Consider the following 14209-nt stretch of genomic DNA (forward strand, 5'->3'; position numbering starts at 1 on the left):
CTTTCCCATTTTGGATTTCTGCTGGTCTGAGTGTAAACATAAGGCTCTAAATTTCAGAGTTCTCCAATTAAGCTAAAGTCCTTCAGCTCCCTCTGCTGTTCAAAAATGAACTCGAGTTATGTCAGTTCAATCTTCAGTGATCAAAATAAATAAAAATACATACCTACATATGAGCATACGCATTCACTCTCTCTCACACACATAACCCAAATATGGCACAGTCCAGGCAATCAGAATTCAAACATACTAGCCTATCATGAATTGTCTCGCCTGGACCAAATGTTCCAAAATAATAACAAATCTTATTATTCCCACCACCTAACTGAAATAATTTAAGGGATAATGGAGGGTTTCTTTACCAAAAGCAGCAACGTTTTATGAAAGGATAAGGACCTTGTACTCATTAGCCTGATTGGGGCAACAGCTTGTCATGCAGAAATGTACATGTATCCACAAACCAAAACATCACTGGTTTTTCTGTTTCTGCCCAGTATTTCCCTATGAAAAGATTATCCTCATATGTCTAAATTCAGTTGCTAACACCTTACTATCTCCACGATATTCTGTGTTGAAGGATCTACAAGTCAACTATGGTAGCAAACCAAGCATGTGTCCAAGAGAATTATTCCTTACTCACCTGATCCTTAAACTGCTTCTGGGACAAGCAGTCAATGAGGTCCACACAGCCCAGAAGACAACCTGATGGATAGTCATTGGGAAATTCCACATCTGAATCAAGAATAACAGAAGGATCATATAAATTTCCTTTTTTTGTAACCCTGAAACTCACGAATCTGTTTCCAATTCTGAACAAATCACTTTCTCTATTATCTATTTGTAGACACAGAAAAACAATGATGTTTTTATTTAACACAACTGTTTGAATTTTAGCAAAAAATTTAGTGAGTGGCTGGCTTAGTCCACTATCCACATCCTAAGCTATAAAAAAAATTACCCTTACACCATCAAAGTTCAAGGACCCTACAACTTCAAACAAATCAATTCCACCTATACTCAACTGGATTAGCCTTGAATTTGGTGGTGATGGGTTTTGGAAACAACCTACAGGTGTGAAGAGAAAAACCAAAAAAATGTAGTAAAAAAATATAAGAATGACAGACCATAGGGAGTTAGAAAAAAAAAAAAGACAACACAAATTTAAAACAAGCCAGTCATATCAGTCAAAACAAAAATGTGCTTTTAAGGAAACATGCACTTTTGATTCCTAAAACTTTGGTTTCCTAAAAACTTTTATTTATTTATTTATTTTTTTAATTTATTTATTTGAGACAGAGAGAATGAGAGAGAGAGAGCACATGAGAGGGGGGAGGGTCAGAGGGAGACGCAGGCTCCCTGCCGAGCAGGGAGCCCGATGCGGGACTCGATCCAGGGACTCCAGGATCATGACCTGAGCCGAAAGCAGTCGCTTAACCAACTGAGCCACCCAGGCGCCCCTCCTAAAAACTTTTAAAGGCAGTTCTGTAATTATCCTCTCATTCTACCTTCAAAACAACTGTATGAGTTAGATAAGAGGAAGAAAAACGAAACACCTAAGGGTCAGAAGTGGTTTTTTGGATCCAAACTTTATGTGCTTGGGATGATTCCCAAAATACACTGCTTAAGTCAACCAACTCTGACCTGTCAAAATCCCACAGCAGATGTCTATTTGGGTTACTCCCTCCAAAAAATTCTTACTATGGTTGTTCTTCCCAATCTAAAGATCCCAAAGTTTATAGTAGTCATGTTGCTCTCACAATTTAGGGAAGGAAGGAAGGAAGAAAATTTCCTCAGATGAAGTTAAAACTGGCTCAAGTCGGATAAGCATCCGACTCTTTATCTCAGGTCTTGATATCAGGGTCGTGAGTTCAAGCCCCACACTGGGCTCCATGCTGGGTATGGAGCCTACTTAAAAAAAAAAAAAAAGAAATTAAAACTAGTTGGTCAATTTCTCGTGTTGGGAACTGTTATTTTTATTTTCATTGGTTGATGAATCAATGCTTTGAACAGCTGTCTATGATCTGCTACTAAACAAACATACACAAAGATGAAAGTCCCTCTCATACCAGTCACACCCCCCAGAAAAAAGAAAGTCCTAGGAAGAAGGAAATGAAAGAAGATGAACATCAACAACAATGAATTCTCTCCATCAAATAATATTGAAAGGAGAATATATGGCTGTTACCTTTCCCACGAAGAACACGATATGTAGTCTGGAGTTCTGCGACTTCTTGAGGGGAGGGTCTTTTGGCTGTGGCTGCTATCCAAAGTCGTCCTCTGTGAGGAGTGTACCAGCTTCTGCCCTCCACCCTTAAAACAATTACAGATTTAGTAGGAAGGATCCAAATTCTCGTATCCCAGAGGATCTAATTTAATACAGCAAATCATCCAGTTAAACCAAGAGATCTACAGAAGGTATCTCACAAAGAGGGGTATTTTGTGTGAAAGACATACAATACCCTTCACTGGAGTATGAACTCTGTTCTCTAGCTTTTCCTAACATCAGAACAAAGACAATTCTGGCACCTGAGTGGCTCAGACAGTTTAGTGTCTGACTTTGGCCCAGGTCATGATCCCAGGGTTCTGGGATCAAGTCCCCCGTCGGGCTCCTTGCTCAGCGGGGAGTCTGCTTCTCACTCTGCCTCTGCTCCCCCTGCTTGTGCACCCAAATCTTACTTTTTTTTTTTTAAAGAGATTTTATTTATTTGAGAGTGAGCAAGTGAGAGAGAAGAGAGAACATAAGTGGGGGGAGGGGCAGAGGGAGAGGGAGAAGCAGACTCCCTGCTGAGCAGGGGGCCCGGATGATGCATGGGTGGGGGGGCCCTCAACCCTGGGACTCCAGGATCATGACCTGAGCTGAAGGCAGATGCTTAACCTACTGAGCCACCCAGGTGCCCCCAAATCTTACATTTTCTTTTTTCTTTTTTTTAAAGATTTTATTTTATTTATTTGAGACAGAGAGAGAGAGAGAGCACAAGAGGGGGTAGGGTGAGAGGGAGAAGCAGACTCACCGCCGAGCAGGGAGCCTGATGCGGGACTCGATCCCAGGACTCCAGGATCATGACCTGAACTGAAGGCAGTCGCTCAACCAACTGAGCCACCCAGGCGCCCCCCAAATCTTACATTTTCAAGGCATCTAAGTTGTTCCACAAAAAAGGAAATCCTTGCTCTTCTTTGAGTCAAAGGCTAACCTTTTCTTGGAAGCTTTGTTAATTGTTCTCTAACCTAACAGGAAAATCCTCACCAACACACAAATCTCTAAGAATAGTACTTTTATGATTATTACTTAATAGAATTTAAGTAAATGAAAATACTTATCATCTTCACTCTTTAAACTGTAGCCACATTCATTTATATTTTCTAAGTATTCTATAAAGGATTATGTTCTTTGTAGATAATTAAACAACTTGACTAGTTTGAAAGAATCTTTAAGTGGAATAACAATGCATCCAAGAGAATTTAGTTACTCTCCAAAGATTACAAAAAGATGTTCCTGGGGGAGGTGGAATTGGGCAAAATGAGTGAAGGAGAGCGGGAGGTACAGGATTCCAGTTATGGAATGAGTAAATCACGGGAATAAAAAGCAGAGCATAAGGAATACAATGATATTGTAGTAGCAATGTAATGGGACACAGGGTAGTTATACTTGTGGTGAACAAAGCATAATGTATAAACTTGTCAAATCACTAAGCTGTATACCTGAAACAACTATTAACACTGTGTGTCAACTATACTCAAATAAAAAATAAAAGAAAAAGAAAAAAATGATGTTCCTCTTTTAGTTCCCAACCAAATGAAATAAGTACCTTGATCATACTCCTATTACACTATTCTTATAATGGAAAACAGGGAATTTCTCATATCCTTCATTTTCCAATACAGATGAATTGAAAGAGTGCCAGGCACATAATAGGTGATCAATAAATGAAGAATGAATCATTAGCTTTCTTCTCTCCATACCAAATAACCTGAAGGGTTACTGAGAAAACAGTCTCACAAATGTGGCAGAACCGCTCATTTTACTTCTGTGGCATTAGTTATTGTGGGCTGGATGCTGCTCATCTGTTCTTTTCAGTAACAAAATCTGAATAACACAGATCCAAAATAGGATGAGAGAAATGTAAACATTCTGATTCTCTCAGCAGAAGGCAAGCTGTTTAGTTTTCCACTTTGGAAGATGGAAAAGATAACCAAATTGTAGAAAACTGAATAAGAAAAACAGGTATCTAAGGGCCCAGCTGCCCTGAAGCAGAAGCAGATTCACATGCATTTGTACTAATGGCACTACACATATGAACTATAAAACAATTACAAGCCAAAGCAAGAAGGCCTGACCTTCAAGAGGGGAGAAAAACGGTAATGCATCTTAATGAAGGAGGGAAATCACAGCTAATAATGAAAACATCACAGTAGAAATGATTCATCCTAAATGCCAATAAAAAATTTTCTTTCAGAAGAAAAATGACTGAAGCTTATACAGTAAGAATGGAAAAAACACTTTGAAAACTTGAACTCTAGTTCCATCTCTGCTACAAACTAGCTTTGTAATTCAGAGAATGCTACTTTACCTTTGCTTACCTAAGTGTCTTCATTTGTGCAAGACTGTAATAATACTGGCCTAATCTATTTCATAGAGCTACTACTTTTAAAACTGTAAAAATCTATTTAAATATAAGGTATTATTACTGTTAGGACACTGCCTAGGCATAGTAAATTCTTTTTTTTTTTTTTTTAAGATTTTATTTATTTATTTGAGAAAGAGAGAGAGAGCACATGAGAGGGGGGAGGGTCAGAGGGAGAAGCAGACCCCCTGCTGAGCAAGGAGCCCAACGCGGGACTCAATCCCGGGACTCCAGGATCATGACCTGAGCCGAAGGCAGTCGCTTAACCAACTGAGCCACCCAGGCGCCCGTAGGCATAGTAAATTCTAATAGACAAAATAGAAAGGGAAAAAAAAGATGTCAGGGCTCCTGGGTGGCTCAGTCATTAAGCATCTGCCTTCGGCTCAGGTCATGATCCCAGGGTTCTGGAATCGAGCCCCGCGTCGGGCTCCCTGCTTGGCGGGATGCCTGCTTCTCCCGCTCCCTCTCCCCCTGCTTGTGTTCCTGCTCTCACTCTCTCTCTGTCAAATAAATAAATAACATCTTTAAAAAAAAAAGATATCTGCACCCCACCATTCGCTGCAGCATTAGTTACAACGGCCAAGACATGGAAACAACCAAATGTCCACTGATGGATGAATGGATAAAGAAAATGTGGTATATATGTGAAATGGAATATTATTCAGCCATAAAAATGAAGGAAATCCAGCCATTTAATTTAAGACATGGATAGACCTTGAGGGCATTGTGCTAAATCAGACAGAAAAAGACAAATACTGTATGATCTCACTTATATGTGGAATCTGAAAAAAAAACAAACTCATAGATACAGAGAATAAATTGGTGGTTGCCAGAGGTAAATGGGTGAAGACAGTCAAAACTTTCAGTTGTAAGATAAATAAGTCCTGGGGAAGTAATGTACAGCTGGTGACTACAGTTAACAATACTGTACTGTTTAGGGGTGCCTGGGTGGCTCAGTCGGTTAAGCATCTGTCTTTGGCTCAGGTCATGATCCCCAGGTCCTGGGATTAAGCCCCACATCGTGCTCTCTGCTCAGCAGGGAGCCTGCTTCCCCCCCTCCCTCTGCCACTCCCCCTTGCTTGTGCTCTCTTTCTCTCAAATAAATAAATAATAACTAAATAAAATTTTTTAAAAAGTACTGTATTCTATATTTAAAAGCTGCTAAGAAAGTAGATCTTAGAAGTCCTCATGACAGAGGCGCCTGGGTGGCTCAGTGATATACGCGTCTACCTTGGGCTCAGGTCATGATCCCAGGGTCCTGGGATCGAGCCCCAAGCCCTGCTCAGCGGGGATCCTATTTCTCCCTCTCCCCACTCCCCCTGAAATAAATAAAATCTTTTTTTAAAAAAAAGTTCTCATGACAAACAAAAAATTTGTAACTATGTGAGGTAATGGATGTTAACTAAACTTACTGAGGCAATTATATAAAAATATATATTTACCTATCAAATCATTACACTGTACACCTTAAACTAATGTTATATGTTAATTACATTTCAATAAAACTGGGAAAAAAGGAAAAATGAATATGTTGTAATGATAAAGTGAAAGAAGTAAAACAATATATATTATGATCTCACTATATAACAATTTGCACAGGAAAAAAATGTAAGTAAACTCTCTAAAATGCTAACAATAGCTGTTTCTTTTTCTTTCTTTTTTTTAGAAGATTTATTTATTTGACACAGAGAGAGAGAGCACAAGCAGGGGGAGTGGCAGGCAGAGGGAGAGGGAGAAGCAGGCTCCCCTCTGAGCAGAGAGCCCGACATGGGGACATCAGGCTTGATCCCAGGACCCTGGGATCACGGCTAGAACCAAAGGCAGATGCTCAACTGACTGAGCGACCCAGGCACCCCTAACAGTAGCTGTTTCTAAGTGGTGGAATTATATGTGATCTTTTTCTGTATTTTCCAATTTTCTATTTATATCTATGAAAGCAGAGAAAAACCTATTTTTTATTTTATTTTTTTAAAGATTTTAATTTTAAGTAATCTCTATACCCAATGTGGGCTCAAACTTACAACCCCAAGATCAAGAGTCACATGTTCTACCAAATGAGCCAGCCAGGCACTCCAAAAAAACTGTTTTTTAAAATTGAATTGAGAAGAAAGAAGAAACCACAGAATAGTAAGTTCTGACCATTATTAATAGGTACAATGACTCAACTCTGTAATACTTCTACTTAACTCTTACTAAATCCTGCACTTTTTGTAGAAAAGGAATTTGTGGTAAAATAGTTTCTCAATATGGTTACTCAGATTAGTAGATAGATATATGATAGAAAAACAAAACCACAGTTGGGCTGATGTATTAAAAAATATTAATAAATAGGTATAAAAACTTTGAATTTCAAATAGGACCAAACCATTAATGTTGCTGAGTGCTATATTACAAAGGCAAAGCCAAGTCTTGTCAAGACTTTCTTCCAGGGATGCCTGGGTGGCTCAGTCGGTTAAGCGTCTGCCTTCAACTTGGGTCACGATCCCAGGGTCCTGGGATCCAGTCCCACATCTGGCTCCTTGCTCAGCAGGGAGCCTGCTTCTCCCTCTGCCTGCCGCTCCCCCTGATTGTGCTCTCTCTCTTCAACAAATAAATAAAATCTTAAAAAAAAAAAAAAAGACTTTCTTACAAAGATGAAAAACTGGTCTTCTATTCTTTGTTATGACTAGGATCCTTAGTTTTTCTAACCTCAGTTTTTTTTTTTTAAGCTATTCAGTAAAAACACTACTACCAAATCAGTAACATGAATATATTGCTGAAAGTTCTATGTGAAGAGTATTATAAATCATCACTACATTGGGGAAAATTAACTCTATTTCTTTTTTTTAGAGAGATAGAAAGATTGGGGGGGCGGGTGAATAGAGAATCTTAAGCAGGCTCTATGCCCAGCACAGACCCAACGTGGGGCTCAACCTCATAACCCTGAGATCATGACCTGAGCCAAAATCAAGAGTCAGATGCTTAACCAACTGAGCCACACAGGCACCTCCCCAATTCATAATTCTAAATCAAGTTTATGTCACTGTAAAATCTCCCATTGCCAAGATTCATTTCCATCCTTACCTTTTGATCCCTCTGACAAGCAGAGAAGCCCAGGGCTGATGCATAGAGAGGCACCAGCCACCATCAAAGCCTTCCTGAAATTCTTGGTCCTGGATTCGTAGCTGGTGCCGATAGGAGCTGAATTCTAGTTCCAATCCTGCTGAATGGAAAGCCTTCTTCTGTGAGGCTGCACCTGTCTGGTCTATCCACTACACAAAAAAGAAACCAAACATACAGTTCTGTCTGACAAGGAAAGAACCTGGGGTAGATATACAAAATGAGATGAATGCTTATAATGAAGAAATCATACTGGGCACAGTTTCCTTAAAGTTTATCCCATCTTTATCTGAAACAAGGCCAAAAAAGGTAGTAGGTATAATTATATTCAGTAGGAGTTGTAGGTATGATAACAAAGTCCCATCTTAAAAGATAATCAAAATGTTGAAATCTCCATACATAGCTTCCTAATTCCAGCAACAATACAACTAGTAGACCAAGTACAAGGTCTGCAATTATTCCCACTTTATATTTATTAATGATCCATACTGGATTCTGGACAATTTCCCAACATAATTCCATCAACAAAGGTTCAACATTTTGGTCCACACATTTTTCATGTGCTTAGGGGCAGAGTCACATGGTGGCATCATGATAAAGCCAAACAGATACCATCATGGGCAGCAGTTCTACTGGAGGCATGACGTTTTCTCTTACCCTGAAATGAACTTGTCCCTTAAAAGACAGGACGGAGCACAACTGAAACAAGGCTCCCATCACATAAAGAGAAGAGAGAGGACAGAGGTAACAGAGCAAACTGATTCATCCTGGCAGTAGTTCTGACACAGAATGACAAAGGTTAATGTTTCTTCCAGAACAAGAAGACTGAAGGCTCCAAAATTTAAAAAAAAAAAAAAAGGCTTTATTAGGATGATAAACTTTGGGGTTAGTCTTCTTAACTTTTGACTTTTTATTTGATAATTTATAGGGGGAAAAAAACTAGAGTGGTAGTTTAGAGACTCTAAACAATTGTTTAACTTCTAACAGTTTCAGTTTTCTCAACTATAAAATGAGGGGGTTGGACTAAATTAATCTCTAATAATCCTTCTGTAATAAAGTTTTATGATTCTAATCAACTGCATTATATCTTAAAAAAATGAACATTTACTGAATACTTGACTATGTGAAGCACATAAAGTACAAAAAAGATACAGTTCTTTCTCTCAAGGAACTAGTAGAAGACAAATCCTAGTAGAAGACAAAAACATAAATAGCTATCCAAAACTTAAAGCAGAATAGAATAAATATTACACAGAGATAGAAGTCCTTAACTCTGAATATCCAGAAAAGACTCATCCTTTATAGGGGAAATAACTGATTTTTTAAACATGTTCGTGTTTGAACAATTCTGAGGCCCACATTCTCTGTTTTATCTCTACTACAGTTCTAGTTTATATTACCTGTTTCTCTGTTCCCACAGCCACTTTCCTAAATTAATCTCTTATCTTTCAATAATATTATTATAGACCCTACTAACAGGACTAAATTTTTAGCCTTTACATAACTCTCTGCTACCCTAGTAGTGTTACAACACTAACCTGGGCCCTCATTATCTCCCCACTGCACTACTGCAATAACCTTCTTAGGAATTTCCTTGCTTCCAGTCTTACTCCTCCTTCCAATCCGTTCTCTATACAGGCATGGAAGTCATGCCAATCTTCTGCTAAAATTCTTTAATGACTTCTCTGTCTACTTTGGAATAAAACCAGACTCCTTAGCATGAGACATAAAGGCTTTCATGGTAAGATGCTGACTACTGTACTGGGTTGAGTAGTATCCCCCCTAACATTTATGTCTACCCAGAACCTGTGAAAGTGACCTTATTTGGAAATAGTCTTTGTGGATGTAATCAAATTAAGATAAGGTCATGCTAGGTTAGGGTGCACTACAAATCCAATGACTGGTGCCTTTATAAAAGGGAAGAACACATAGAGACAAAAACATACAGAGAATAAGGCCATGTAAAGATGGAGGCAGACATTAGAATGATGCAGCTACAAACCAAGGGATGCCTAGGGCCACCAGAAGCTCAAAGAGGCAAGGAAGCATTCTCCCGTAGAGCCTTCGGAGGGAGTGTGTGCCCTGCCAATACCTTGATTTTGGTGTTAGGGAACTGTGAGAGAATAAATTTCTGTTGTTTTAAGCCAACTAATTGTGATACTTTGTTATGGTTACCCTAGGAAACTAATACACCTACTAGTCCATCTTTTTTTTTTTTCATCTTAACTTTTAAAAATACTTAGTTACTTCTGGTTCTACCAAATCTACAATGCTCCTAAACTGCTGAGCCTGTGCTACATGTTGTAGCTTCTACCTGGAATCCCCTCCCTAGATCTGTCTCATTGGAAATTGTTATTCATCCTTAATTTAAGTCTTCTCTCAAACACCATTTCTTTGGTGACTCCTCTAGTGCATTTACGAACTCTTTCCTGAAGTCCTACTCTATGCACAACATGTGTCTATCATTGCAATTATCCTTTTTTTAATTGAAGTATAATTAACATATAGTGTTATATGCAACCATCTTTTTTTTTTTTTAAAGATTTTATTTATTTATTTGACAGAGAGAGATACAGCGACAGAGGGAACACAAGCAGAGGGAGTGGGGGAGGGAGAAGCAGGCCTCCCGCGGAGCAGAGAGCCCGATGCAGGGCTCGATCCCAGGACCCCGGGATCATGACCTGAGCCGAAGGCAGACGCTTAACGACTGAGCCACCCAGGCGCCCCTATATGCAACCATCTTAAGGAATTGAAATTATTTGTATCCAAACACATCTTTCTAGGAAATCTGAAGTCCTTAAAGATAGGAGCTGGGCCTTTACACCTTTTAATTTCCTAGAACCTGGCATGTATAAAGAGCTGAATGAATATCTCCAGTTAAGCTGTCTAAAGCACTGTTCTGATTGCATCTCTTTGCATAAGAACCCTCTATGGCTCACATTTACTTAGAAAACAAAAATGTGAAAACTTCCTAAACATTTACACTCTTTAGTGATTTGGTTCTACTTACCTAACCTTACTCCATTTCTCAGGATAATCCCTTTGATAAGTACTATCTAAGCAGCTAAATTCATTTTTCCATAAATATACAGGCCATGCTTTCATGTACCCATGCTTTATTCCTACAGTTCATTCTGCTTGGAATGTTTTTTCCCCCACCATCCCCAAATATTCATTTTCTTGGATATTTACTTCTAATGAATATAGCTTCCCTATAAAAGCCTCTTTTATTCTCCTCAACTGGAAGTACTGTTTCCCTCCTCTGGGTTTCCACCATACTTTATTTATATTTCTATTAGTATTAGAGCTGCTTATGTAATCTTTTTCCCTACTAGCCGGTGAGTTTTTTGAGGACAGAAGCAGTATACAGTTTATCACTTACTACTATGCTTGCACATAGCAGATGCTCAATGTACAATGGAAAAATGAATGACAACAATGAATGTATTAATTTAAAACACCATTCCCTGGGACTACCCATTTTCTATAAAAGGTAGAGAAAGAACATTAATGAAAGGACCATGGGATTACTATCTAAATATCTTACTTTTAAAAACCCTCTATTGGGAAATACTTGGAAGATAATACAGGTCAAATTGTTAGAAGTGCTGGAAAAACTGGAAAAAACTGGAGCCAGAAAATAAGTGGTGGGTGTGTTGAAAGCGCAGATTGGTATCTAAAACCTATGAAATAGGCACACTTGAAAGGAGAAATATCTGGGCCCAAACTCCTCTTATTACCAGTTAGAGCAAAGGTCCACTAACCTGGGGAGGGGACTGGTACAGGTTGGGATTCACCAGAACTCCCAAAGGCTCATCAGAAGATCTATCCAGTTTGGTCAGTGGTTGGTTCAAGGTTCCATTGGCAATTGCCTGAATTGTTTCATCTAGTCTGTGATAACAAAACAAAGGATGCAATAATTGATAATGTTATATGCTCAGAATATCCTTACTTACCACAACATAAAATCCTTCAACAATGATAAAATTTGAAATTCAAAGAGGGGTCCATGGATGATCTTCCCTACTCCCCATCACCAACTTCCTTTTCTTCACTCCAAGGACCCTAAGGAATATAAGTTAGTAGAAAGTTCCAGAACACTAAGAAAATAGGTAGGGCAGGACGCCTGGGTTAAGCGTCCTGGGTTAAGCGTCTTCGACCTGGGTCGTGATCCCAGAGTCCTGGGATCGAGTCCCACATCAGGCTCCTTGCTCAGCAGGGAGCCTGCTTCTCCCTCTCTCTCCCTCTGCTTGTGCTCTATCAAATAAATAAAATCTTAAAAAAAAGAAAATAGGGGAGCCTGGGTGGCTCAGTCATTAAGTGTCTGCCTTCGGCTCGGGTCATGATCTCAGGGTCCTGGGATCGAGCCCCGCATTGGGCTCCCTGCTCGGCAGGAAGTCTGCTTCTCCCTCACTCACTCCCCCTGTTTGTGTTCCCTCTCTCACTGTGTCTCTCTCTGTCAAATAAATAAATAAAAAATCTTAAAAAAACAACAACGACAAAAAAAAGAAAATAGGTAGGGCATACTACAATCACTCATCTGTTTAACAAGATCACTAAAGATGCCAAGATTAGAAAACATGCCTAGAAATAGTCTGACCCACAGAAGAGTATTCTATAGCAGCCTATTTACTCAACACATTCAATTACTCCTCTGCCACTCAGAAGTCCCTCTCTACTCCTCCATGCTGACCCGGATTCTATCCTTCCTTCAAGGCCCAGAAGTTCTAATAAGGCCTTCTACTGTCCCAGCATAAAAGTGCTTACTCCTTGAGCGCCTGGGTGGCTCAGTCATTAAGTTTCTGCCTTTGGCTCGGGTTGTGATCCCAGAGTCCTGGGATTGAGCCCCACATCGGACTCCCTGCTCCACGGGAAGCCTGCTTTCTTCTCCCTCTCCCACTCCCCCTGCTTGTGTTCCCTCTCTCACTGTGTCTCTCTCTGTCAAATAAAATAAAATCTTAAAAAAAAAAGTGCTTACTCCTTTCTCTGAAGTCCTATAACACCTACTATTTAAACAGTCACTGAATACATCCCATGTTATCCTGTGCCTATGGTGTTTGTTATTTATTTTGGCTCTAAACTCACAAAAGAATGTGATGTTATTCATTTAAAGACTACAGAACTAATCCTCCTGGTTAGTAAGAGATTATAGGTCCTGCAGGAACCGTATTTTATTCTACTTGATACCTCTACATTACTTGTTGCTGTACTCCATGTCCCTGCTAGATGCTTGACAAATGTTTGTGGATAATGATAATCATGAGGCACAACATAATGAAAAGCTTTTACCAGTAGGAAAGGCCAATTAAATACAATTTAATTGAATACAATCAAAGAGATATTTGTTAGGAACCTCTGATATGCAAGGCAACTTAAAAGTGTGAAGGAGGGGTGCCTAGGTGGCTCAGTCATCAAGTGTCTGCCTTCGGCTCAGGTCGTGATCTCAGGGTCCTGGGATCAAGCCCCGCATCGGGCTCCCTGCTCAGCAGGAAGCCTGCTTCTCCCTCTCCCACTCCCCCTGCTTGTGTTCCCTTTCTTGCTGTGTCTGTCAAATAAATAAATAAAAACTTAAAAAAAATAAAAAATAGAAAAAAAACAAAAGAGGGGTGCCTGGGTGTCTCAGATGGTTAAGCATTGGACTCTTGATCTCAGCTCAGGTTTTAAATTCAGAGTTGTGAGTTCCAGTCCCACACTGAGGCCAGCATGCCGTAAGAAGAAAAAAGGTGTGGAAGACAAGGTTCTTGCCTTCAAGAAGCTTTGACTCTAAATGGCAGGTTTAAAACAGCTATGAAGATGATGAACAAAACATGGAAGGATGTAGCTATTACTATGATACAGTTATTACAATCATTGCTATTATCATCCCACGTGTTGTACCAAGTAGGTAGATTATTTCAAAGGCAAAGATTGGGGGAGAAATTTCCAAACTCAGGATAATTTTCAAACACAGGCATGAAGCTAAAAGAAAAGAAAAATAAGAATTTTTGAAGGGAGAGGTGAGTCTAAATAAAATAAGGTGGGGGACAGTGGGATCTGAAGGAAGGAAATAGATTTGAGACATAACAAATGGGAAGTATATCTACAACTCTAGAATCTATAAAAGAATACAAATAGCTAATTAACATATTTTTAGAAAGTTCAGAATTACCAGCAAAAAACCAAAGCAAGGAAATGTGAATAAAAATTTTGATGAAATAAACACCATTTTTCATGTATCAGAAAGGCAAATATTTCCTTAAAATGTTGAGAAAGGGATGAAGAAACTAGCATCTTGCTATCTGGTTATCGTTGACAAGTCAAAAAGTATGCATAGAATAAGATACAGTTTGAGATACTATCCAATTTCACTTCTAAAAAGCTGTACCGTTTTTCATTGAACATAAAAATAATTTTATTATTATAAAGGAAATTCATAACTGGAAAATAAAAATTAATGGGAAAAAAATTAAAAGTTCCTAAACACATCACCCAAAAATAATTTTATTTTTTTC

At 39.0% G+C, this 14209-nt stretch overlaps 1 protein-coding gene across 6 annotated transcripts in view; it reads right to left on the reverse strand.

Moving 5' to 3' along the window:
• TRIP4 (thyroid hormone receptor interactor 4) overlaps positions 1-14209 on the reverse strand; it is a 65837-nt gene that overhangs the window by 25070 nt on the left and 26558 nt on the right. For 5 of the 6 annotated variants that reach the window (XR_010404987.1, XM_045899879.3, XM_045899878.3 and 2 more), the window contains 4 exons: positions 11483-11609; positions 7683-7870; positions 2183-2307; positions 638-729 (listed from right to left, as the gene is read on the reverse strand). Coding sequence is in view for 4 of the 6 variants with exons in the window: in XM_045899879.3 (XP_045755835.1) it covers positions 638-729; positions 2183-2307; positions 7683-7870; positions 11483-11609 (532 nt within the window). In the remaining 2 variants the exon portion in view is untranslated. The remainder of the gene's footprint in view (positions 1-637; positions 730-2182; positions 2308-7682; positions 7871-11482; positions 11610-14209) is intronic. The other variant, XR_010404988.1, reaches the window with a different exon arrangement.

Source organism: Mirounga angustirostris, unplaced genomic scaffold (assembly GCF_029215605.1).
Source record: "Mirounga angustirostris isolate CCGP_5_RB_7025 unplaced genomic scaffold, mMirAng1.0.hap1 SCAF_9, whole genome shotgun sequence".
NCBI classification, from domain to species: domain Eukaryota; kingdom Metazoa; phylum Chordata; class Mammalia; order Carnivora; family Phocidae; genus Mirounga; species Mirounga angustirostris.